Source organism: Dermacentor andersoni, chromosome 10 (assembly GCF_023375885.2).
Source record: "Dermacentor andersoni chromosome 10, qqDerAnde1_hic_scaffold, whole genome shotgun sequence".
NCBI classification, from domain to species: domain Eukaryota; kingdom Metazoa; phylum Arthropoda; class Arachnida; order Ixodida; family Ixodidae; genus Dermacentor; species Dermacentor andersoni.
In genome coordinates, this window is record NC_092823.1 from 55,133,467 (window position 1) to 55,153,820 (window position 20,354).

The 20,354-nt window shown below is 48.2% G+C and overlaps 1 protein-coding gene across 1 annotated transcript; it reads right to left on the reverse strand.

Annotated features, from left to right (window-relative positions):
- Positions 1 to 220: 220 nt before the first annotated feature.
- Positions 221 to 19,856, reverse strand: LOC126543443 (uncharacterized). The gene is made up of 5 exons (XM_055062357.2): positions 18,737 to 19,856; positions 5,333 to 5,404; positions 4,216 to 4,417; positions 2,909 to 3,115; positions 221 to 1,890 (listed from the first exon to the last, which is right to left on the reverse strand). Exons 1-5 carry the CDS (start codon positions 18,843 to 18,845, stop codon positions 1,746 to 1,748), a joined length of 735 nt encoding a protein of 244 aa, XP_054918332.2. The 5' UTR covers positions 18,846 to 19,856; the 3' UTR covers positions 221 to 1,745.
- Positions 19,857 to 20,354: the final 498 nt, after the last annotated feature.

Sequence of the window (20,354 nt, forward strand, 5' to 3'; positions counted from 1 at the left end):
GCACGCATCAAGCACTGTCGATGTTCCTGCGCCAACCTAGCGCTTCATAAAGAAGGTGTCTAACTTTTAAGTTTAGAGTTTAGACTTTTGAACCCGCAGGGAAGCATCGAACTTTCGACACCTTTGCAAGGCAGTGCATATCAGTGTGTCAGTTTTTTTTTAATGAAGTGCCATTGTTGGAAGGACCTTCCGGCGCGAAGAAAGAAAACAGCACAAGACATTAGACTACGAACTCTCGCTGCTTTATGTAAACACCTCATTCTCATATACAAACTGCAATACACACATTCAGCCAAAATGTTTCACACGGGGAAAAAAGAAAGGTTGATGAATGCATTCTATATTTGCTCTGATGTAAACAAGTGACAATAGATGAGCTATGAAGGGTGATCGATGACGTAGAAGGAAAAAAGATAAATATTTTCATAAAATCGTAAAGGTGGTGGGCGGTGATCTCGAGTAGGGAAAATGTTTAATACTGAAGACAAAAATTCAGATCGTCAATGGTGGAGCAATTTTCTGAAACAATGAATTCGATGCATTCAATGATGGTTCATGAATGAATATTACTGAACGAAGAAAACATGGGAAACTGCGTTTAATGCCTTAATTGCGGGTGCGAACGAAAAAGGATTTGCGGGCGCAAATTTTTAAATAAGCCACCTCAAATTTCACGATAACAATCAATGTTCACGTCATGCTGTGAACAAGCGTCGCATACAATCGAAAAAAAGAAGCTTTTGTTTAGCAATGTGCGCTCCAGGCGTAATAACGATCGTGAAGCCACTGATTCAAATCAGCGTACACAGTTTCAGAAACACTCCTTTGTATTTTCATGGAACAGTCGGGTGGATGACAATTTTTCAATTTGACAAACACTACGTTTCAAGTATTCAACACTAGTGCCTTTCCGCAGGCAATAAGGATGTGATTGCTAAAAACATTCCAGCAGAGGATATCCGAATGGAATCGATGACACATAGTCAGCTGCGATAGTACTAAAAAAGTTTCCTTACGCAGGGATCCACAGTGACAACAGCAAACGGAAATGATCTTAACCTTTTTTCTTAAGCAGCAACCTGAGGTCTACATGAAAAAAAAAATTCTGACCAAAGAATAGGCATCTATGATAAACCAAGAATTCTACCTATTCCGCCTTAAAATGATATTCTAGACTGAAGCGTTTCTCGCAGTAAAGTTTTGGGTTAATAATTGCTCCTTTTGTAATAAAGACGACGACTAAATAAGACCAGGGCAGGAGCCTGCTTTTAACACCTCTGCGGCTGCACCAAAACGCCACAGTGTTTCTCTGTGAATAAGCACCTTTACATTTTAGTGGGGGTGCAAGGTTCTTTCATACCTTTACACTTGGTCTTAATAAACACCTATTAGTTCCACCTTCCTTTTTTAAATGAAGCAATACATATGCCTACTTATGGGAGGCACGGAAGATTAACTACCAGAGTTCAATGTCTTTAAGCTTTGATCACTGAAATTGCAATGTGTTCACTGCGATTTTTTCCGGCCTCGTCTTCATTAAGCTTTCGCACACGTTCTCGGCGGCAACTATGAAGCACACGGCCGATGCATGACTCGAGCAGGTTCAGCTTTCTTCGAAGCGGTGTAGCCAGTTGCAGCCAGTGTAGCCAGTGTGTAGCCAGTGTAGCCAGTGTAGCCAGCCGGTTGCAGTGGGGCTCTCGGCGCAAGCTGCAGAGGAGGGTCTCGGTGATTTGCTGGGCAGCCAGCTAGCGGGCGCCCTTCGGAGTCACCTTGCAGACGCAGTGGTGGTTGACCGAAACGTAGCCCCACTTTGCGACTCGGTTTTCGCCCTCTAGCGGTCGGTAGTAGAGGTACATCCAGCCCTTGCGTTCCGTGCACTCGCTGTCGTAGCTGCATCGAAATCGTGAGCAACAATTAACGAACTTTGCAAGCAGAAAAACAGCTCCCATTTTTTGGGAGGGGGGTGAGAATTTGCCGGAAATAGATCGACAGTAACAAATTAAGTCAAATAAAAGCTTTCAACGTTCCATTGCGCAGGAACCGCGACGGTGTTGCTACAGACCCACAATCCATCATCAAACGGTTGTACTTTTCAGATACGCATGGCTTCACTCCAGCCTTTCCCAAGGTCTTGAGTCTGATCAACGTCACCGACGGCTAGTATTCACACAAGAATCCTTTACATCGCTAAACGAGCTTGATGTAATTATTACATAAAGTTGGGCTAGTTGGAAACTTGACATTATTAGATGCTTCCAGAGAAACAAAGAATTCTACCTATCCGCCTTAAAGTGATAACCCAAATAAAAGCGTCTTTTTTGAAATGTAAAGCTTTGAGATAATAATACTTCTTTTGTAATGAATACGACGACTAAGTAACACCAGGCTGCATGTTTCATTTTAATAGCTTTGTGACTGCATTAGGACTCGTGAGACTGCAGAGTGTTTGCGCAGGTATAAACACCTCTTTCTTTGGTGGAGGGGGTGGGTGTACTTTCAGACCTTTGCAGTTTGTTTAAATAGACACCCATTGGTTCCAGTTTATGCATAAGAAAAAAAAAGGAAGTGACACGTGTGTGTCCTCAAAGGAAGCAACTTGATATTACTGAATGCTTCCAGCGCTTTTAAGAAATAATGCGAATGGAATAACCCAGAAGGAACGTCTGTTCTTCAACTGATTTTACTCGGAGCGCTTGGAAGATGTTGAGTGCTTCGTACGTGGTCGAGCGTCCGTAAGTTGTAGGGTGCTTTAAAGGTTGCGAACCCGTATGAGAGTAATAGTAGCGCTCGAAAGATTACAAAGACGGCGCTCGGCGCCGTCTTTGTAATCATGCTTAACCAACCAGCCGACCAACACATGCTCGACAGAGGAAGAGAGAAGCAACGATTCGTGAAGGCATATACTCACAGCCCGGAGATGGCCGTGCACGGGTTCTGCGCGGTGGCGCATCGATAGGAGAACACGTACTGCTGTATCTCGTCCTGCACGATCTCCACCTCGTTGCCGTCGTAGTCCTGCGTGCGGTTCAGCTGCTCCCACTGGGTGGTCGTCTGGCAGATCTCCTCCGAGGGCAGCACCAGGGCACCGTCCCGCTTGTGCATCGCCCACTTGCGCCTGCGGCGAGACGATCAAAAAAAGCGGCCTGAGCGCAGTGAAAGCAAATGGTCGAAGGAACTGCGTTAGCTAAATCCCCTTAAACTTCGAAAAGTAGCGACAGTCTCCTCCTCCGCCTTCACTCCTCCTCGTTTCTCCTGTCTTTCACGCTCCCTCCTCGACCGTGGCGCCGTCTACACCACTCGAGCGTGGCAACGGAGCCAACATGCGCTCCTCGCCACTCCGTAGACGCTTCTGGAGCGAAAATGGCGTTGAAGCACGGCGCGAGGGCCCACGTGATGCTAGTAGGCCAATGGCGACGCGGCGTCGGTCTCGGCCAGAGCGCGCGAGGAGTAGGGAGCCATTCTTCAAAGCGTGGCGCTACTTTACGAAGTTTAAGGGGTTTTAGCGTTAACCACTACGCGGGGGACGATCCGGTAATTTGTAAGCGATTTCGACTACTCTGCGTCGGCAGCGACCTTTCTACATCTCTGGGTGGCTACATCCACTGTTGTGACTCGCCAACGCCATCTCGAGCACAGCGCGCGACACGTCAGCGAGACGGGAACGGGAAGAACTTGGGGGGTTCCCGCGCTAGGAGGCCCGGGCTCGAGATCTACCACTGCGCGCGTAATCCACTGTATTATTATTGCGCAACTATGGGTACCCGGCCATACGTTTGTCGAAGAAAACCGAGGGGATCGATCCTATTGCTTCTTATTATTATGATTCAGTTAACGAGATGTATAAGCACCGCAGCTCAATTTACTTATTTATTTATTTACACACGAAGTATTCGCATACGTAGCGCTTAAACAGGAACAAAGGATACATGTACATGATACAAACGTCCGTGCGCACTTCTTTGCCCTACAGGAAAGTAAAAAAACTACACGTAACCATAACCAACAAACTCCTGCAAATTAGTGCACACCGCACGCACGCTCGCCTGACCCGACTCCTCAGAGTTTAATTCGTTCAGCGCGATCGTTCGTCTTTCTTCTTGCAGCTGCGCACCCGTTAATAGTGCCGCTTCTACGTATACCCACCCATCAACGCGTGAATCGTTCCTTGAAAAAAAAGCAGGGGGGGGGAGGGGACTCCCAACGCGGTTTTCTCACCTCGCGGCTAGGGCGTGGCGCTCTTTCCTCTCGGCATCCTTGGGCGCGGGTGGCTTTCCCTTGCCCACCCACAGGTGCTTCTGACCGATGGCCGGGTGCTCCTGGATGTGGTCCGAGAGCTTTGCCAGTTTGTCTTTGATCAGCTGCACGTGACCCGAGTCGAGCGCCGAGGAGAGTTCCCGCACGAGCTGGTCCGCGAAGGCTGCGGTTCGGGGACGAAACGTCCGCGCGTTACCATAATGCATATATTACATGATATATTACATAATACGTAAGCATCATAACACAGATCTATCCCACAAGCGTTCGCGTGTTTGCGACTGCCGTCGACCGCGGCCCCTCAACTTAAGAGTAGATATTCAGCTGCAATTTCTTTCTTATTTTTTTGCGTCGTTATGAGCAAGTGAAAGAAATATCGAGTTCCTTTGGTGCTGAACTCTTCCTAACGTCGCAAGGCGCGAACGCTGTTACAGATCAAACACAATAAAAAGAAGTTGTTCCCATTTATTCCTGGCCATGGAGAGTATATTGGTACGAAAAAAATCTGTTAAATAATAATTCAGTAAAAAATATTTGGTACGGTAATTACTTTATAAGTAATCGATTTGCTTAACTATGCACAACTGAAAGTTGCCTCCATCATGTCAAAAATGCCATTATGAACTCTACGTTGGGATTCCAGTGCCTCAGTTTTTAGGCATCAAATTCGGCGTATGCAAAATGGTGCGTCGGGCTCTTTTGGTTTAAGTGATGCCAGCCACGGAACATAGCGAACTGGCACTGTGTGAATGAAATTTTCTGTTCTCTTACGTTTTGAAACGATGAAAAAGTCAAATTGTGTGGGCATCCAGGACAAAAAGCAAGGTTCCCGAGTTCCTGAGCATTCCTCACCTTTCTATCTGCGATGGCTGCTCGTGTTTGTAACCACTCGCACAAAGTGCAGACGTTACACCTGAACCGACGCGCTGCGGCGCCTAATCTGCGAGCTCATCGTGGTGTAACAAGATCTGCAATCTTTCGTCCGGTCCTTTTCTACTTTTGGCTCAACAAATTCCACTTCAGTGCAAGTGTACGTAAGTGCTCGTCGCTAATGGTGGAGAGGCGAATAATATCTCACCTTTTACTATGAGCTTCAAGCGACCATCCGCTAAGCCCTTGCCCAGCTCTTCTTTTGACGGCGCCGCAGACACTGCGTGAAAAAGAACACAAGCACAAAAATATTAAGCATGCTTACATCGCAGGCGCGTTCACGTTACGCTTACGGACAGCTGTATTGCAAAAGTGAACAGTTAGTAAACGTATTTTGAGGTGAGACATCTTTGATTTCAAGCCGCATAGGGGGTCGCTTGCTAAAAGCGTATCTCAAGAAAACATGCAAGAAACGATAATAGACAGCTTTAGTACTGCGTACGAAGCGTACGCAACGGCGCTGCGTACGTAAGATAGCTACGTTCTGCAAAGTGCGCATGTGCAGAACGCAATACGGACCATACGTGATGCGTAGGCGGCCGCTGCGTACGCACGCATCCGATTCTTGCGTGCTTACGTACGGAGGCTTGCGTGCTGCTCTCGTGGTTCTCGTTTGTTCGGGAGAGCACGAGACAAAAGAGTTTCCCAAAATGGCAGCGTCAAAGGCGACCAGTGACAGGCTGTGCTTTTCAATGGCCTACGATTTGGCTTGGCTGCGTGAAGGGAACGCGCAGAAAAGCCATTCCCGGATCCTGCACGGTGGGAATGCACAGCAAAAATAGGAACTTTGTTCTTGAGAAAGCGTTGAGTGTGTGCTGCTTGCGCGAAAGGCTCGACCTGCTTTCGGCGCAGCTCGTCGCAAATTACCGTGCCAGCCTCAAAAAGCAAGTATTCGGTTTTTATTTTTCTCAATATGATTCGTGTATTTCATCCGTATTAAACGTCTCTTAAAGGCCTACATATAGTTCGACGAAGCGGGAACACACCCACATGTTACATCACGTTAGCGAGATCAACAGCATATAGTTCGACCGATGGTTCGACGTACTGGCGGGCGCGGTCAATGCGCTCCGACGCGCCCGGCGTCTAACGCTCGCCCGCTTACGTACGTAGGCATATTGCAGTACTAAAAACCCTAACGCAACACGCGCTGCTACGTTCAGCAAAGCGCTTGCGTGCTGCGTACGTGTCGTCATGGCGCAGTTCCTTAAACTGTATAATATCACCTATATTTTTCCCACCGTTCTACCCACGCGTCTTAATTTGGTGTCGCTGAGTAGAGGAAACTATCACTCGATCGTGTACGTATCGCGTTCAAAGATGGCGCCGTTGTCGTTCCACGCATGTCGGGATCGGTGCCAAAACTTAGCCTCTCGCTCGACGTTCAGAGTGGCTTCACTCGGCAGTACGTTCGTCGATTCGCACGGGAGTTGACAGCGTTCGAGAAAGCTCACTCTGGCCAACGTAGGCATGATCCACCGAAGCCAAGCGTTCGCTCATCGGGAATTGTGAGGTTTAGAAGCGTGCAAATTGTTGCGGGAATTTCAGGGTCGCTCGGCTATGACGCCCCCGCGTTCGACACGTGTGGTCCAAAAACGGAGTGAAGAAATCCGGGCCGCTAGATTGAGGGATGCCAATCCGCACCCCCCGCCCCCACCTTTCACAAGAGCGGGCCCACTGCGAACAGGGAGAGAGCATGACTGCAATATTAGACCGTAGCCCTCCCCCACCCCCACCCCCCTTGCTCAATCATAAGTTAAGCACGTGAGCTGAACGGGAAAAGTGGAACCAACGATTCGGCAAATGAATTTTGTCTTCGTCGGAGTCAGGTACCAGACCTCTTGTTTGTCTCAGACATCGATTGCGCAAGCGCTGTTGATAAGTTGAAGTCGCCTCCTTCCTGCAAACCCTTTGTGTCGTTTATATGACCGCGTGCTGGTATTTCGTTACTGTGCCCATACAACCTTACAACACTTATTCAGCTCTATTTTCGTACTCTTCTTTATCATTTCACCTCTTCTCGAGGTGTGCCGCATACATCCGCGTCAAGAAAACTTCGTCATCGCCTGACCAGGCTCAGCACACAGCAGCGCGCATGTGTGTAGTGGGTATATGCGCATCGCCATCTGTGCTGAACCACTACTGGTGCGCCGGTCCCCGTCTCTGTTCTCTGCGAAATCACGTAACGAAACAACAAATGCTAACTAAATGTCCGCACCGAAACAAATATACGCCGTCAAGTGCGTCATTTCTTTAATAAATGGAACTGTTTTTTTTTTCTTTACTCTTCAACTCGTTTTAAAACGAGTAGATTTCTTCAGCTCTTTTCATGTTTTCATGATCAGAGCTCCTACATTTAGGGCATGTACTTGATCTCGGGCAAGCGAGTCACGGGGTACTTTCGTTGCTGAAAGCCGAGACGTGAGAGTCTCTTTGGAACTTTCACTGTTCCTATTACACTCAATGGCTGCCGCTTCATCGGTAACCTAGTCTGGTTCCGAAATCAAGCAATCCTAAAGCGGTTTTTTTTTTTTAGTAATAAGTCAGTGTTCTTGTAGGAAGAAACTTTCGCGCATGGCAGAGTTAGAAACGCCGCATCATCATGCCGTTCCGTGCCTGAACGCGGCGGGCCCTTCAGGGAAGCCGAGTACCTGCGAATTCTCCTTCACACTATAGCTATAGTGAATCGCAACGGCGATGTCGCAGCTCGCAAAGTGGGCAGGTATATATGGGAGGACGAGTACGTCGCAAAGCGGCTACGGCAGGAGGCGGGCGACACTTAGGTTTCACGAACCTGTTGCGTGTCGACAGGGCTTACGGCTTCAAGTTTGGCAAGGCCTCGCGCTGGTGGTCTCGTGCTCTTTCTTTAGCGTCAAGGGTGGTACCACAAAAAGCTTTTCCGCCGCGGCACTTGACAACACCCTACACTGATTGCGACAGCGGCAACCGCTTTCATAACGACCGCTGCTAAGTCGCCGAGTGATTTGTCGCGAGAAGTGACGTTTACGACTCACTGTCTTGAGACGGCCGAAGCCGCTATGGCCGGGAGGAACCAGCAGACAAAAGGTCAAAGTTTAGCCCGAAGGACACACCTAGCTTCCGCCACGGCCACTTTCCCGGTCCCTTCAACTCCCAAGCACATTTTACTGCGGAAACGCAAAAGCCGTAAATCTTTTCAGCGGCAACGCCGTGTTGCTCAATTTTGCGAAACTTAGCCGACGATCGTTCTTAGCCTCAAACAACACAACCGACGACATGTTTGTGGAGGTCGAAGCTGTAGGCCTTGCTCCAAAGCACCGACAAACGTGCCTTGTTGGAATAGGGTGAGAGGCCCACTTCAATGAGAGGCATGGAGACGATAGTCAAGCTGATAGCATTTCATGCTACTTGTGATAACTTAATCACGGACGGTCGTACGCTTGTATAATGATAAAGCTGATTATGTTAGCCTGCATAAGATGATAGCGTGTTACTTGTAAGAACAATGAAGTACTGCTATCGGATGGCCGAACGTCGCCTCCACCACACGTTAAAGGTATCTGTACCATTCATCCAGCCAAGAACAACAACGGGGTTCCACTAAACAAAGTGACAGGTAGATCAGCATCCAGAGTGTTCCACAAAGTTTGCATAGTGTCGGGTGCCTTTGCAATTTAAACGAATCATACACGCATTACAAGAAAATGCTGTTGTCAGCGCATCTTTTAGCAAATATCGCGAAAACCTCTATAGCCTTTTACAGCGAAGTTGTATATAGCTAGTGGATTCGCCCGTCCATCCGTCCATCCGTCTGTCGCCTTGCGTAGAAAACTACTCCGGCGCAACCCTATGCGCATGCGCGAAAAAGAAAGGGAGGGCGAGCGATTGGCTGCGCCAGTAGTGACGTCGTTGCTCTCCGTCGCAGCCGAGTGCGCGCGCAGAAGTTTCTCTCCGGCTCCGAAATGGGAGCCGGAGTTTCTCTCCGACTCCTGTGGAGCAGGCAGCTTTCTATCAGCAACGCCGCGAGCAGAACCGGGAACGAGCTCGTCTACGCCATGCCGATGCTGCAGCCCGGGCACAAAAACAGCCTCGTGCAGCGGAGCGCGAGCAGCAACTGTGTCCCAAGTATCTGGCAGCCTACCAAGCCGTGATTTGATGAACCGACGAGATTCGCTACTTAACCACATAACCACATTAACCACTTAAACCGTATGAAGCTGTAACATGTAGAGAGTGCTTGGGCGGTGATTCTCGTTTTGTTTTGTTTTACTTCAAGGAAACGCAAGGCACACTAGTCGATATGTTCCTACATACGATGGGGTCACAATTAAAGCAATTTGTAATTCTAAATGAAATGTCAATTGTGCTGCTGAACTTGAATGAGTAGTGGAGCCAGTAAAGCTATCAGTACAACGCTACGACGTAGAGCTCCGTCGTCCGGCGCAAATACAATAGTCTAGCACAAGGCTCCTCTGGATATTCAACCTTTACGCATGCTCAGCGTTTACTAACTCGCAGCTGGGTGTTGAAATTAAGAAACCCAAGTTTTGCATGCCACAACGCTGCAATGTAATTTTTTTTTTGTGCCACCAGCATATGTGTTAGCAAATAAGCAACTTTGTTGCCAGTTATTGATGGATATCTTGCATACACTCTGGTGTTTTTCAACTGATGCTCATTCACGAACCGAACTTAACAACGTGAAATGCGCAGCAGCTCTGCCACCCTGACAGAAGTAACACAGATGCTAGCACCTGTTGACAATTTAGTTTTCACGCCAACGTTGCTACTGGAATGTGCGAACAGGTCGATATGACCATTAAAGCCGAGCTGGTCTTCAGATGCAATTCAGGCGTAGAGTTTCCACTTATCCATTCATATGTACGCACTAAACAAACCACTGACCAAAAAGAAAGTATAAGAGGGCGCGCTTTCAAGCAATGCTAAAGCAACCTGCCAGCGACAGGCCACGGATGTGTTTTAGTACTTCTTCGTTTCGCCCGAACGCCCAGAGTTTAGCGACGGTCTTGAGAAATGATTTAAGGAGGTGGGAGCGGTGGTGGGGAGGTTCCTACGCTCTTTGAACCGGCCGGAGCTAGTGCTTTGGTCTCTGTGGTGGGTCGACAGCGGGAGACGATGTCTATTTCTGTCTACGGACGTGTCTCTCACGGCTCAAAGGACGTATACGACTCCCGGCTCACTGCTATCCCTCTTTTTTTTTTTTTTTCGCAACTCAGTTCCGTTGAGCGAAGGCGATGCGTTCGGCCTCATGTCTTTCCTTTGGCACCGTTGCCAAGTTGTGGACGGGTACAGACGATGGCTTTGCCCCCTTTGCGCGCGTCGTCGTCTGCATCGAAGCTCAAAAAGTTTTGCGCTTCTTGCTTTGGCCAAGATCTGGCCTGCTGTCGACGGCGGGGCAGTCGTTGAGCCCACAGACACCCTGCATCACGTGGCCTAGCACTTCTTGTCAAAGCCGTCGCTTCTTCTACGCTTGTGTAGACCTTTCTGTAGTTGTTTTTCCTTCGTCTGGGTGCAGCCAAGACGAGGAGCAAGTGTCCTTGGAACTGTCGTCTGCTAGGTGTCTCCGCTGGCAGGGAGCTGAGCTCCGGAAAAACTTGATCCAACAAAGGGTGGCAGGTTTTGTTTTAGGAAGCAAAGATGTCACCTTTCTGTTTCTCCCGAGGACCACGGGGACGTTCCCGCGGACTCTCTTCTTTGGTGTCAAAGGTAACCATTACGTTACGTTAGTGCTACCTAACTGTGACGTGGTTACAGATACAAGAAAAAGCAGATAGGGCGAACTATTCTCGGTGAAAGGGTTTCACTAAAGAAACTCAAACCCATGAATGTTCTCATCCTAAATAGACAACCCCGATACCTTTAAAAAATGATCAAAGTGTACTTCTATTCAGGAATCTGTTCCCGAATTCCTCCAGGATAAATAAGATTACCGATTCATGAAATTTGACATCGTAAACACCACAGAGAACGTGCGTGGGGTATTTTCTACAGATAGAAAATTAAAGCACAGGGCAGCACGTTGTTGCAAAGTAATTTGTCGAGTGAGAAAATAGTAACACCTGCGAGGAACCTTCGTCAACCAGTAACTTGTTGTTCAAAAGTTTACTCTCACGAGTGCTAAGCATTCACCCCTGTGTAAGTTTACGTACGAGTTCAGCGCTCAGCTCAAGCTTCTATTCGGCTTGAGAGACGCTGTAATAGAGAGTTTCTGATTAACCACTTCTAGCCTGTTGTAGCGATTTCGCGACATGCAGAATCTGAGCTCATAAATCCAAACGAAGCACTTAAGCGAGACAAAAGCTGATTTTGACGTCATGTGTGGACATCAAGCAAATGCATGATAGCGTGCTCTATCTCAGAAAACAACACTTTGTGCAGAATCGTTCCAACGACGTTCAACACTCCAAGAAACTCGTTCAGCGGCATCCATTCCGGAGCATGAATTGAAGTGGTCATCTCTGAAATACCGACTGTTTTACGGACTGCCATAAAATGCAAGACGGTTCACCTGCCAAGTCTGACTTTCTTCAGAGTGTGAAAACATGCGAATTTGACATTGTTTTGACATTGCGAATTTGACATTGCCCGTTTCAGCAGTCTATAAACGAGTCTCCAAGTCTCACCCGGGGTAGTAAATGGTATGAGAGTTTTTTTGCATGTTCTCACTCTGCGTACCAGCATTTTTAACTGCAATTCGAAAGTTTTTCTTCAGGCAATAGATTCAGGTTATTACAGGTTAATTTTGACCAGTTTTCCTACTTGAACTTCCATCTTCAACATAATTTTTGTTCGTGGTAGTTTTTCTTTCCTTTATTTTTGTACTCTAATTCCACCGGAATGAATGCTGCCGCCACCGCCCGATACCTCGTCCAGATGAGCACAACGCCATAGCCATTAGTCCCCGCAGCCAGTGCCCGCCGGTTTGAACTGCTTTCATTCTGGACATCTGTAGAAACGTTACGCGTACCTGCTCTCAAGCAAAGAGACTAAAGCCAGGCTGGCACAGAATCCTATTTTCCAATTAGCGGTGAGAGAAAGAGAAAGCTAAGAATGACACTTATTATTCCCAAATTTGGGAACTGAAGCCCCCGTTCGGGCCTCCTGGTAGGCTCATGTTTCCTGGCCCAGCTAATTCTTGAGGCGTTGCACCATATTGTGTGGTACAGCGCGAAGCAGGGACAAGGGACGCAAAAAAAAACGAGGACAAGCGCTTACTGTCAAGTGAAATTTTATTGATCTTGTCCTTGCTTCGCGCTGTACCACACAATCTAAAAATGGAAAACCAACTAGCCCAAATCATCACCCTTCTGAATTGCACCAGAAGTGGCCACCATAGTTTTTGGAGCTTTAGGGGGAGAGTGGTTCACTCCCTCAGTTGCTGGGAGGCTGGTTTGGTGGTAGTTTAGAAAGTATATTGTCTCTCTGAAGATGTAGTTGGCAGGGCACTCCCACAAGGTGTGGTTTTTTGATGGATAGGCGCCCGCATGGTTTGCAAGTGGGGGAGCCCGGGTCCCTGTTAACATAAATGCGTAACATGTGGTGCGAGTAATGTGTGTGTTTGTGCTTTTCGTATGACTGAGAAGTCCTCTCTGGAATGCGTGTAGGATGGTGTGTTGAGAAGTGCTGATGCTTCCCTGCGAGACTTCGAAATATGTAACTTTACCTTCCCCTGCATTTTCCGCTCTTTTCCGGGGGTTGTAAGTGTCTTGGAGGTAAGCGAAGTGAAAGAGTGACAAGTTTAATCAAAGAGACGATGGGGAAAATTAGGCGCCAATTTACACATGTTGCCTGCAATATGAAGTGCCATTGCGAGCGGCGAAAAGCGTGACAGAAGTGGTTCCTTGCAAAATTTGTTTCTTGGAAGGATTAGTAAATTCTAATGTGAAAAAAAATGAAAACACACAATTCTGAGCATTTCCAACTAGGAAAGCATACATATACGTTCTCTACAGTAGTGCAGTGCAAAGAAAAATTCGCGGACGTATATGCTTATGTTTACCCAACAGTCCCCAGAACATAAAGTGCTCTCGGTATGATACCACTTAATCTTTACAACAACTGCAGTTGCTCTAATATTCGATTTAGAGAAGGTAGCTAACATTCCTGGTTAACGCTGACAGAGCGCAACAGATTTTAATTTTCGATATTACAGCACTACTGAACTTAATCGAAGTATTGACGTTTGTTATAGCTGTAAACCTCCTTAACCGTTCCTAGTAATAAGGAATAAATTACACAGCGAATTGGCTCAATAATTTTACGATACGATGAGCTTGTGGGCCCAACTACCCCCGTATGATGTTGGGCTGCTAAGCACATGATCGCGGGATTGAATCCCGACCACGGCGGCCGCATTTCGATGGGGGCGAAATGCGAAAAACACCCGTGTACTTCGATTTAGGCGCGCGTTGAAGAAGCCTGAGTGGTCCAAATTACTCCGGAGTCCCCACTATGGCGTGCCTCATAACGAGATCGTGCTTTTGGCACTTAAAATCCCATATTTTAATCATTTTCTTTAATTTTAACTTCCCCCGTAATGGCCACCCACCGCATGACACCAGTGCGCTTGTAGAGCGCTGTCTCGACACTCGCTTTTGACGTGAAGCAACCTTCATATCGGTAAGCATTGTGGGTCGCTCGCTAAACCACACGTGACGATAAATGTAGCACTAATATCATTTCTACGCGCCAAGATTTTAAAATATGCAAATGCCGCGTAGCTGCACAGAACCAAGGTAATGTTGTTTGCCATCGCTTGAGGATACTCAGATTATATTTTGTATTCCACCTAATTACATAATCGGTCTTAATTAATTAATCAAGTACTCAAATATTACTCTCGATGAAAAGTGTTAAAGAGAAAATTGTAGAGCAACACGAGAAACTCGCGATACAGCCTTCTGTTGCTCAATACGTGCAACCTGAAAGTATTTTTCCGTGCGTGAAAGAAGCCCGCGCATACACGCCAAATTGCCGTGCGACTGGCTTCGGGAAGCAAAAGGGGAAACGGGGAAAGCGTGCGTTTCCCTGTGACCTTTCTGGACCTACCGGCTAGCTTCACCCGCTTGACTTGTCAAGTTCTTGCATTACGGTTTTACACACCTCAGAACACCACGGTCATTTTTGTGTGATGAAAGTCAGGAATGCTTAGATGCCCTGAAGTGTTGTTAACCTCGGCGCAATTATTTCACCCCCTAAGCTAATAAGCTAGTAAGTAAGCTAGTAACATCGTGTGTACCGTGGTTTTGGCGTGTGTAGCGGGGTTTAGAGCCATCGAAAGGAAAAAAAAGAAACTACAAGAAAAGCGCCAGTTCAAAGCGAGCATGCAAATTGGGCATAAGTAGGCACAAATGTCCAAAGGTCCTGCTAATGCAGGAGTGTTCCCAGCGGTCAATCTACTGTGCCGCGTTTTGCATGAAGATCGTGAGAAATTTAATTAAATCTATCCCGCGGCGGACGGGCATGGCCTGACGTCCCAACGTGGGAGCGGCCCGCAGCGCGCTGAGTCGCGTACCTCAGGACCTTCATTAAAGTTTTGCATCCAGCCATCCATCCCGACTGTAAAGGTGTCCGCTCGCTTTAGCTGAGTTCATTGCAATGCAACTTTGCTAATTAATTTAACTAATGATATATTACACTTTAAACGAAATTTAACTTCGCCAACTATTTTAAAGCGCGGTTTTCACTTTACAATGCCTTTACTATAAAACAATCCGGACTTTCCTGACCGTGACTGCTGAGTGCTGCGGTCTAACCCAATAGCTCATATTTAAAAAAAAAAAGAACTTGAATTCTGCGTCCGGTGGTGGGATCGAACCTCGGCCCTCCAGAAAAGCAGTCCGTAACCAAGAGGTCACAATCACATCTCGTGCCAACTTATCACTTATCTCGTGGTCACTTATCCCTTATCACTTATCACTAGTCATTTATCTCGAGGTCACTTATCTCGTACCAACGTCACTAGCTCTTTGAGAGTTGCGCAGCGCGGTTGCGCGCGAAAAAAAGGCGCGCGCGCGCCAATTTCCTTTGCGCCCAAGACGCAGTACGAGAATGGAGAAATGTATAGCATTTCACTAACCTCTTCACGAAACCTTCGATCTACCTAGATTTAAAGATGTGTGTTGCGTCTGCTTAATTTTTGCAGCTTCTGTTCTGTGGCATCTTATCAGCGTAGAAATGCCCTACTTACGCACAGCTTATGTGTCTTGTAGTGATATTCAGAGAAAAGACGGGGAATGCGGGAGATGGAAATTCAAGACGATGAGCAAAACGTGAACAAGGCCTTGAAAAAGACAAGTCCACTTCTCGAAACGTTGGCTCCTGCATTCACCTTGTTCACGTTTTGCTCATCGTCTTGTAGTGATGTTGTAATTCGTAGCATTTATTTCTTCTGGTTCAACTTTCTTTCTTTTTTTCTGTGAGCGCGAATACTGTTCCTTTTTTCGTGCGTCCAATACATTATCTTATTTGTTAGTCATAACCATATGAAGCAGACAGGCAATGTAGCCAAATAAGGCATAGGGAAATCAACTGTTATGCTTAATTGAAATGAAACAATCAGGAAAGGGAAGAACACACTGGACGAAAAAAGAGCTCGCAGCCGATCGGAGCGGCACCCTCCCCCCGCCCCCTGTCTACCGCAGTACGCATGCGTTCTTCGCGCTTACTGGTTTATTTTGTAGTTTACGAGGGTACTGTTAATTCATCAAATGCGTAAATTGTACAATGGGTTTTCGCTGTTGCATCAAATGTCCGTTCTGATCCCTCATGCACATTTTTCATCTACTGTGTAATTACATCTGCGTCGTGTTTTCTCTACCGCATGCTGTTTGTCTCTTTTCTGAAAGCTATGGGCCCGAAGCGGTTCTTAAAAGTACTAACCCGTCGAGCAGTCGTACAAAAGCCATTACGAGCTTTAACGTTTCAAGCACCCATTTAGGGCACTCTGATGGTGATGTACGGAGTTTTGTGCTGCAAGGACCAATGACGGCCACAGAGCGTCAGAGCACTCTAGCTCTAAGCTATACGCGCATGCGCACAAGATCTATTTGGCTTCTGCACAGTTCGAGGCCAATACGGCTACCTGTCGCGATTGTTCTTAAATCGCCCACAGGCCCCGTTTCACGAGCGCGCATGAGCTCATAACGGCCGACTCCGCCCCGATCACACGTGGTACAATGTGGCACGTACGCGCAGACTCCGCAGTGACGAACCCGAACGGAAGAGGACAGGAGCGGTTGTTATCTGTCCTACGAGCAGGTGGTAGTGGCGCTGAGTCGTGCTCCCTCAAGGGTTGCAGAAGATAGCGCCAACCATTCATTTTCACGTAGAACCACTTCCCTGAGCAGGTGGGAGAGTATGCCTTCACCGTTCATGGCTCTCTGACGGCTGAGCCCCCGAGTCTTATTTGCGCATCGCTCAAGCGCGCATTATTAGAAAGAAAGCTTCGAGAACAGTACTTAAGTAATTCGTATTCCCAGAAGGTACCCAATTATAGCATTCAATTCTCTCTGGAATTAGAACCTCCCTGTCCTTCCTTTGCTCTTATCTCTCTCTCTGGCTTTCCGGATATCAAGGTTCCCTTGCTTTATATATGTTCTCAGCCTATCTTGTCGTCTATGCCCAGTTATGCGTATGCACGTAGTAATTTTAAGAGTGAATATTCTTTCTTTTCCTTGAATTAAACTTAGTTTCGAGTAGCGCCTCGTTTGCCTCTTTCGAAGTGTCATCCTTTAGATCGTGTCATCCTTTAGTCCCACCAAAGTACCGCAGGCATTTAAGAGGCAACGGTGAAGAAAGATTAACATATGACTGTGGAAGCTGTCGGCTATGCACACTGTCGAGCTGTCAACAGCTTGAATGAGTATTCATATATTGATTTTTTCTGAAAACTGCCGGTTCTTCTTGTGACTCGCGAACAATGAAACACACCATATCAGTGTTCATTATCTGGGCTTTTTGCTCTGCTGTGGTGATAAGATGACAGGTGGCCTTTAAACATGTACTTTGAGCGCTCTCCCCACGGACCTGTAGCGTGGTACACGCAGTGAAGTGCTGGATTCCCGTGTCCTCAACTCAAAGTGAACATCCCTATGACACTGCGCGATCCTCCGAATTAAAATTGCATGCCTAATATGTGCTCAAACTCTTGCTAGACGTTTCGTGTTTTTTTGTGTGTGTGTGTTTTTTTTTTCGTGGTGTATAATGTGTTAGTGCCAGTTTGTGATTTTTTCGGAAAAGTCAAATTGTGTAGCCCTCAGAAGCTTGTTGCCTTCAAACTTCTCGCCCCCGCCACACAGTTAAACGTTCTTACCCACCTGCATAACCCTTCGCACACCACTCACCTGCACATGAACATGATCTTGGGACCATGGCCTTGCATATCGCAGCTACAAAAGCGCTGCTGCGATTTCCGAAAGCTACCGGATTGAGTGACCGGCTGAGATGCAGACTGAGTTACCATCAGTGCTAAAGAGCACAAAACTGTTACCACGTCGGCGACATCCACAGTGGACATTATCTTCTTCTCTTAATCTTTCCCTGCCGTTTTCCCTTCCCTCAGTGTAGGGTAGTCAACCGAGCTCAGTCCTGGTTAAGCTCCCTGCCTTTCATTTATCATTTTCTCTCTCTCTCTCTCACTCACCTGTATATCATTCCCACAGTACTCCGGGCCAGTGACGCCCGGCACACGCGGATGCTGTCAAAATCTGCACCTAATTAACTGGAAGTGAAATCTGTACGACTCATTTCATTTCGGCAGAGGCTTATTCGGAAACATACAAAGACTATGCGTGCGTAAGCAGACGCAAGTCGGTGCAAATAAAGAGAGCCTACCCTCAAACGTTTCATTTAGAGCCCGTCACGGTTGCGTAGTGGCTATGGTGTTGGGCTACTAAGGACGAGGTCGTGGGATCGAACCCTGGCCACGGCGGCCGCATTTCAATGGGGGGGTGAAGTGCGAAAACACCCATGCACTTAGATTTAGGTGCACGTTAAAGAACCCCAGGTGGTAAAAATTTCCGGAGTCTCCCCCTACGGCGTGCCTCATAATCAGATCGTGGTTTTGGCAAGTACAACCCCATATATTTTTTTACATTTGCCGTTGCGTTCAGAGGACAAAGTTTCGTTTTCCGTATAACACGAGCCTACGATCACACACGAAAGAATCCGAAATGTGTTGGCGCTTTTAAAAACTCCCGATTCGCTACTGTGACACTGAAAGCACTGGGTTGCACATCTTCGGTTCACTCTCAAAAGAAGAAATTTCAACTTGTCTCGCTCGTTGTCCTAAAGCAAGCCAGCATCTTTAACACGTTCGGAAAGGCCACCACCACCACACCCAAGTTTCAGGACACGCCAAAACCAGAACCACCAATACCCTGGCGTGACTCTACGCAAAGGCCAGATTCAAAATGAACCCTTTTTGAATGGCGCGTACGCTTACTCTCTCCATATCTCATCCTTTGTTTCGTCGACATCTGATTCAGTAATTCGTTAGTTTCTTGTGAAGCTTTCTCTAACTAAACTGGGCAAGACTAGATCAAACACTGACCTTGCGTAAACGAGGCCGCCAGGTATCCAATGAGAAGTAACAGCGCACCGGCAGACGTCCGTCGACTCACGCCGGCGCTGGAAGCCGCGTTCCCGTCAGGTCGCCTCATCGAAAAGTACAAGCTAGGCAGCGATGTGATCTATCTTCAAGCGGTCGGTCGAACAATATCGAAGTCCGTCGGCTGAGTCGCGGTCACACGCGGAGGGAAGAAGCACGTCGTCTCGGGGCACACACGAGGGTTCAATTTGGCGGCGCACACCGACGACCGCGGGTGGGAAAGACAGGGTGAGCAGCACCCCCTCCGGTTCCCTCGCCCTCCGCCGGGTGTCTCGTCCAACGCACCACCAGCGAGGAGGCGCGCAGCCAAAACAAACGCCCGCACACGCACGCACCGTGCCTCACACTTCTCTCCGACAACACCCGTCACGCACGCACGCACTATCGGCTAAAAGCAAGACGAAGGGTAGAGTCTGAAAAAGCGCGCCAACTCTCGCCTCGGTTCACGCGAGTCGCACCACACGAACCGGGTTGGCTGCGTCACAGGCGCTGCGTCGATGCTGGAAGTAGCCGTCGGACTGCGCCGATTCGAGTGCTGCTGCTGCTGCTGCGTCGCTGCTGGCGCTTAGGGCGGCCCGCCCGGTGGGCCGGTTTGTTTGTTGACGCAGCTCCGGCGGCTGCAGCACTTGGACGGCGGGCCTTGCAGCTCGGGGCATGGCGACGGCCGAGCTTCGAGAAACGGCCAGCCGCAGCCCGCGGCTCGGTGCCTGTCTTTCGGGCACGCGCCTCCTCACTCACTCGCCGATGACGTAGTTGCGGTCTTCTGCGTCGAGCGTGAGGTCGCTCTCGGGACACCGCCCTCAGCCCGTCAACTTTGCCTCTTCGGTCGCTGTACGAGTCTTGAGTGCTAATCGATTCAATGCCCAAATTCAATGCATTGGGCCAGGCGTTGCAGCTTTTGGTTCAGACAGTCGGTGGCCAATAAGAAGAAAGGTTAGCGCTGGTCACTGTTCTCCGGGAGAAGAAATCACGAGAAGCGTCGATTTTTACGTAGTTGCAAGAACGCCCGGACGGATATCTGTAGAGCAAACGATCGAGGGACTGCCCATCGGACTGCGCTTTTATAGCACTCTGAAGCACGTGACATTCACAGGGGTCACGAGAGCAAGAGCTGCTGAAGAGCAAGCGTCAAGTACGCGCTTAGCGCTCTTCTTTTTTCTTTTTAGCGTAGGTGTGGGCTTGTTTACACAAAAAGAGACTAGCTCCTTCTCAACCACTCGATACAGAGGGATGCCTACTCGAAAGAAAGTGTTGACGAAGAGATCAGGGTGGAATGCCTGGGAGGAGCGAAGGGCAAGATAAAGACGACAGGACTGATAGGACACGTACGGCTCGAAGAACGGTGAAAGAACCCTCCTGACACGGACTCCACTCTCCTGAAGAACCCTCCCGCCGAACTACTGAGACCAACGGGTGTACCCATGCTCGAAGTCACGGACGTGCAACCGTCAATCGAGTGCCGCTAACAATTGGGCCGCATAGAACGGTCGTGCCTGTCCGTGGGCGAGGGATCCATGTTGTAATTCGCGCGACGTGACAGAGCTTGCGAGGCACTGCAAGG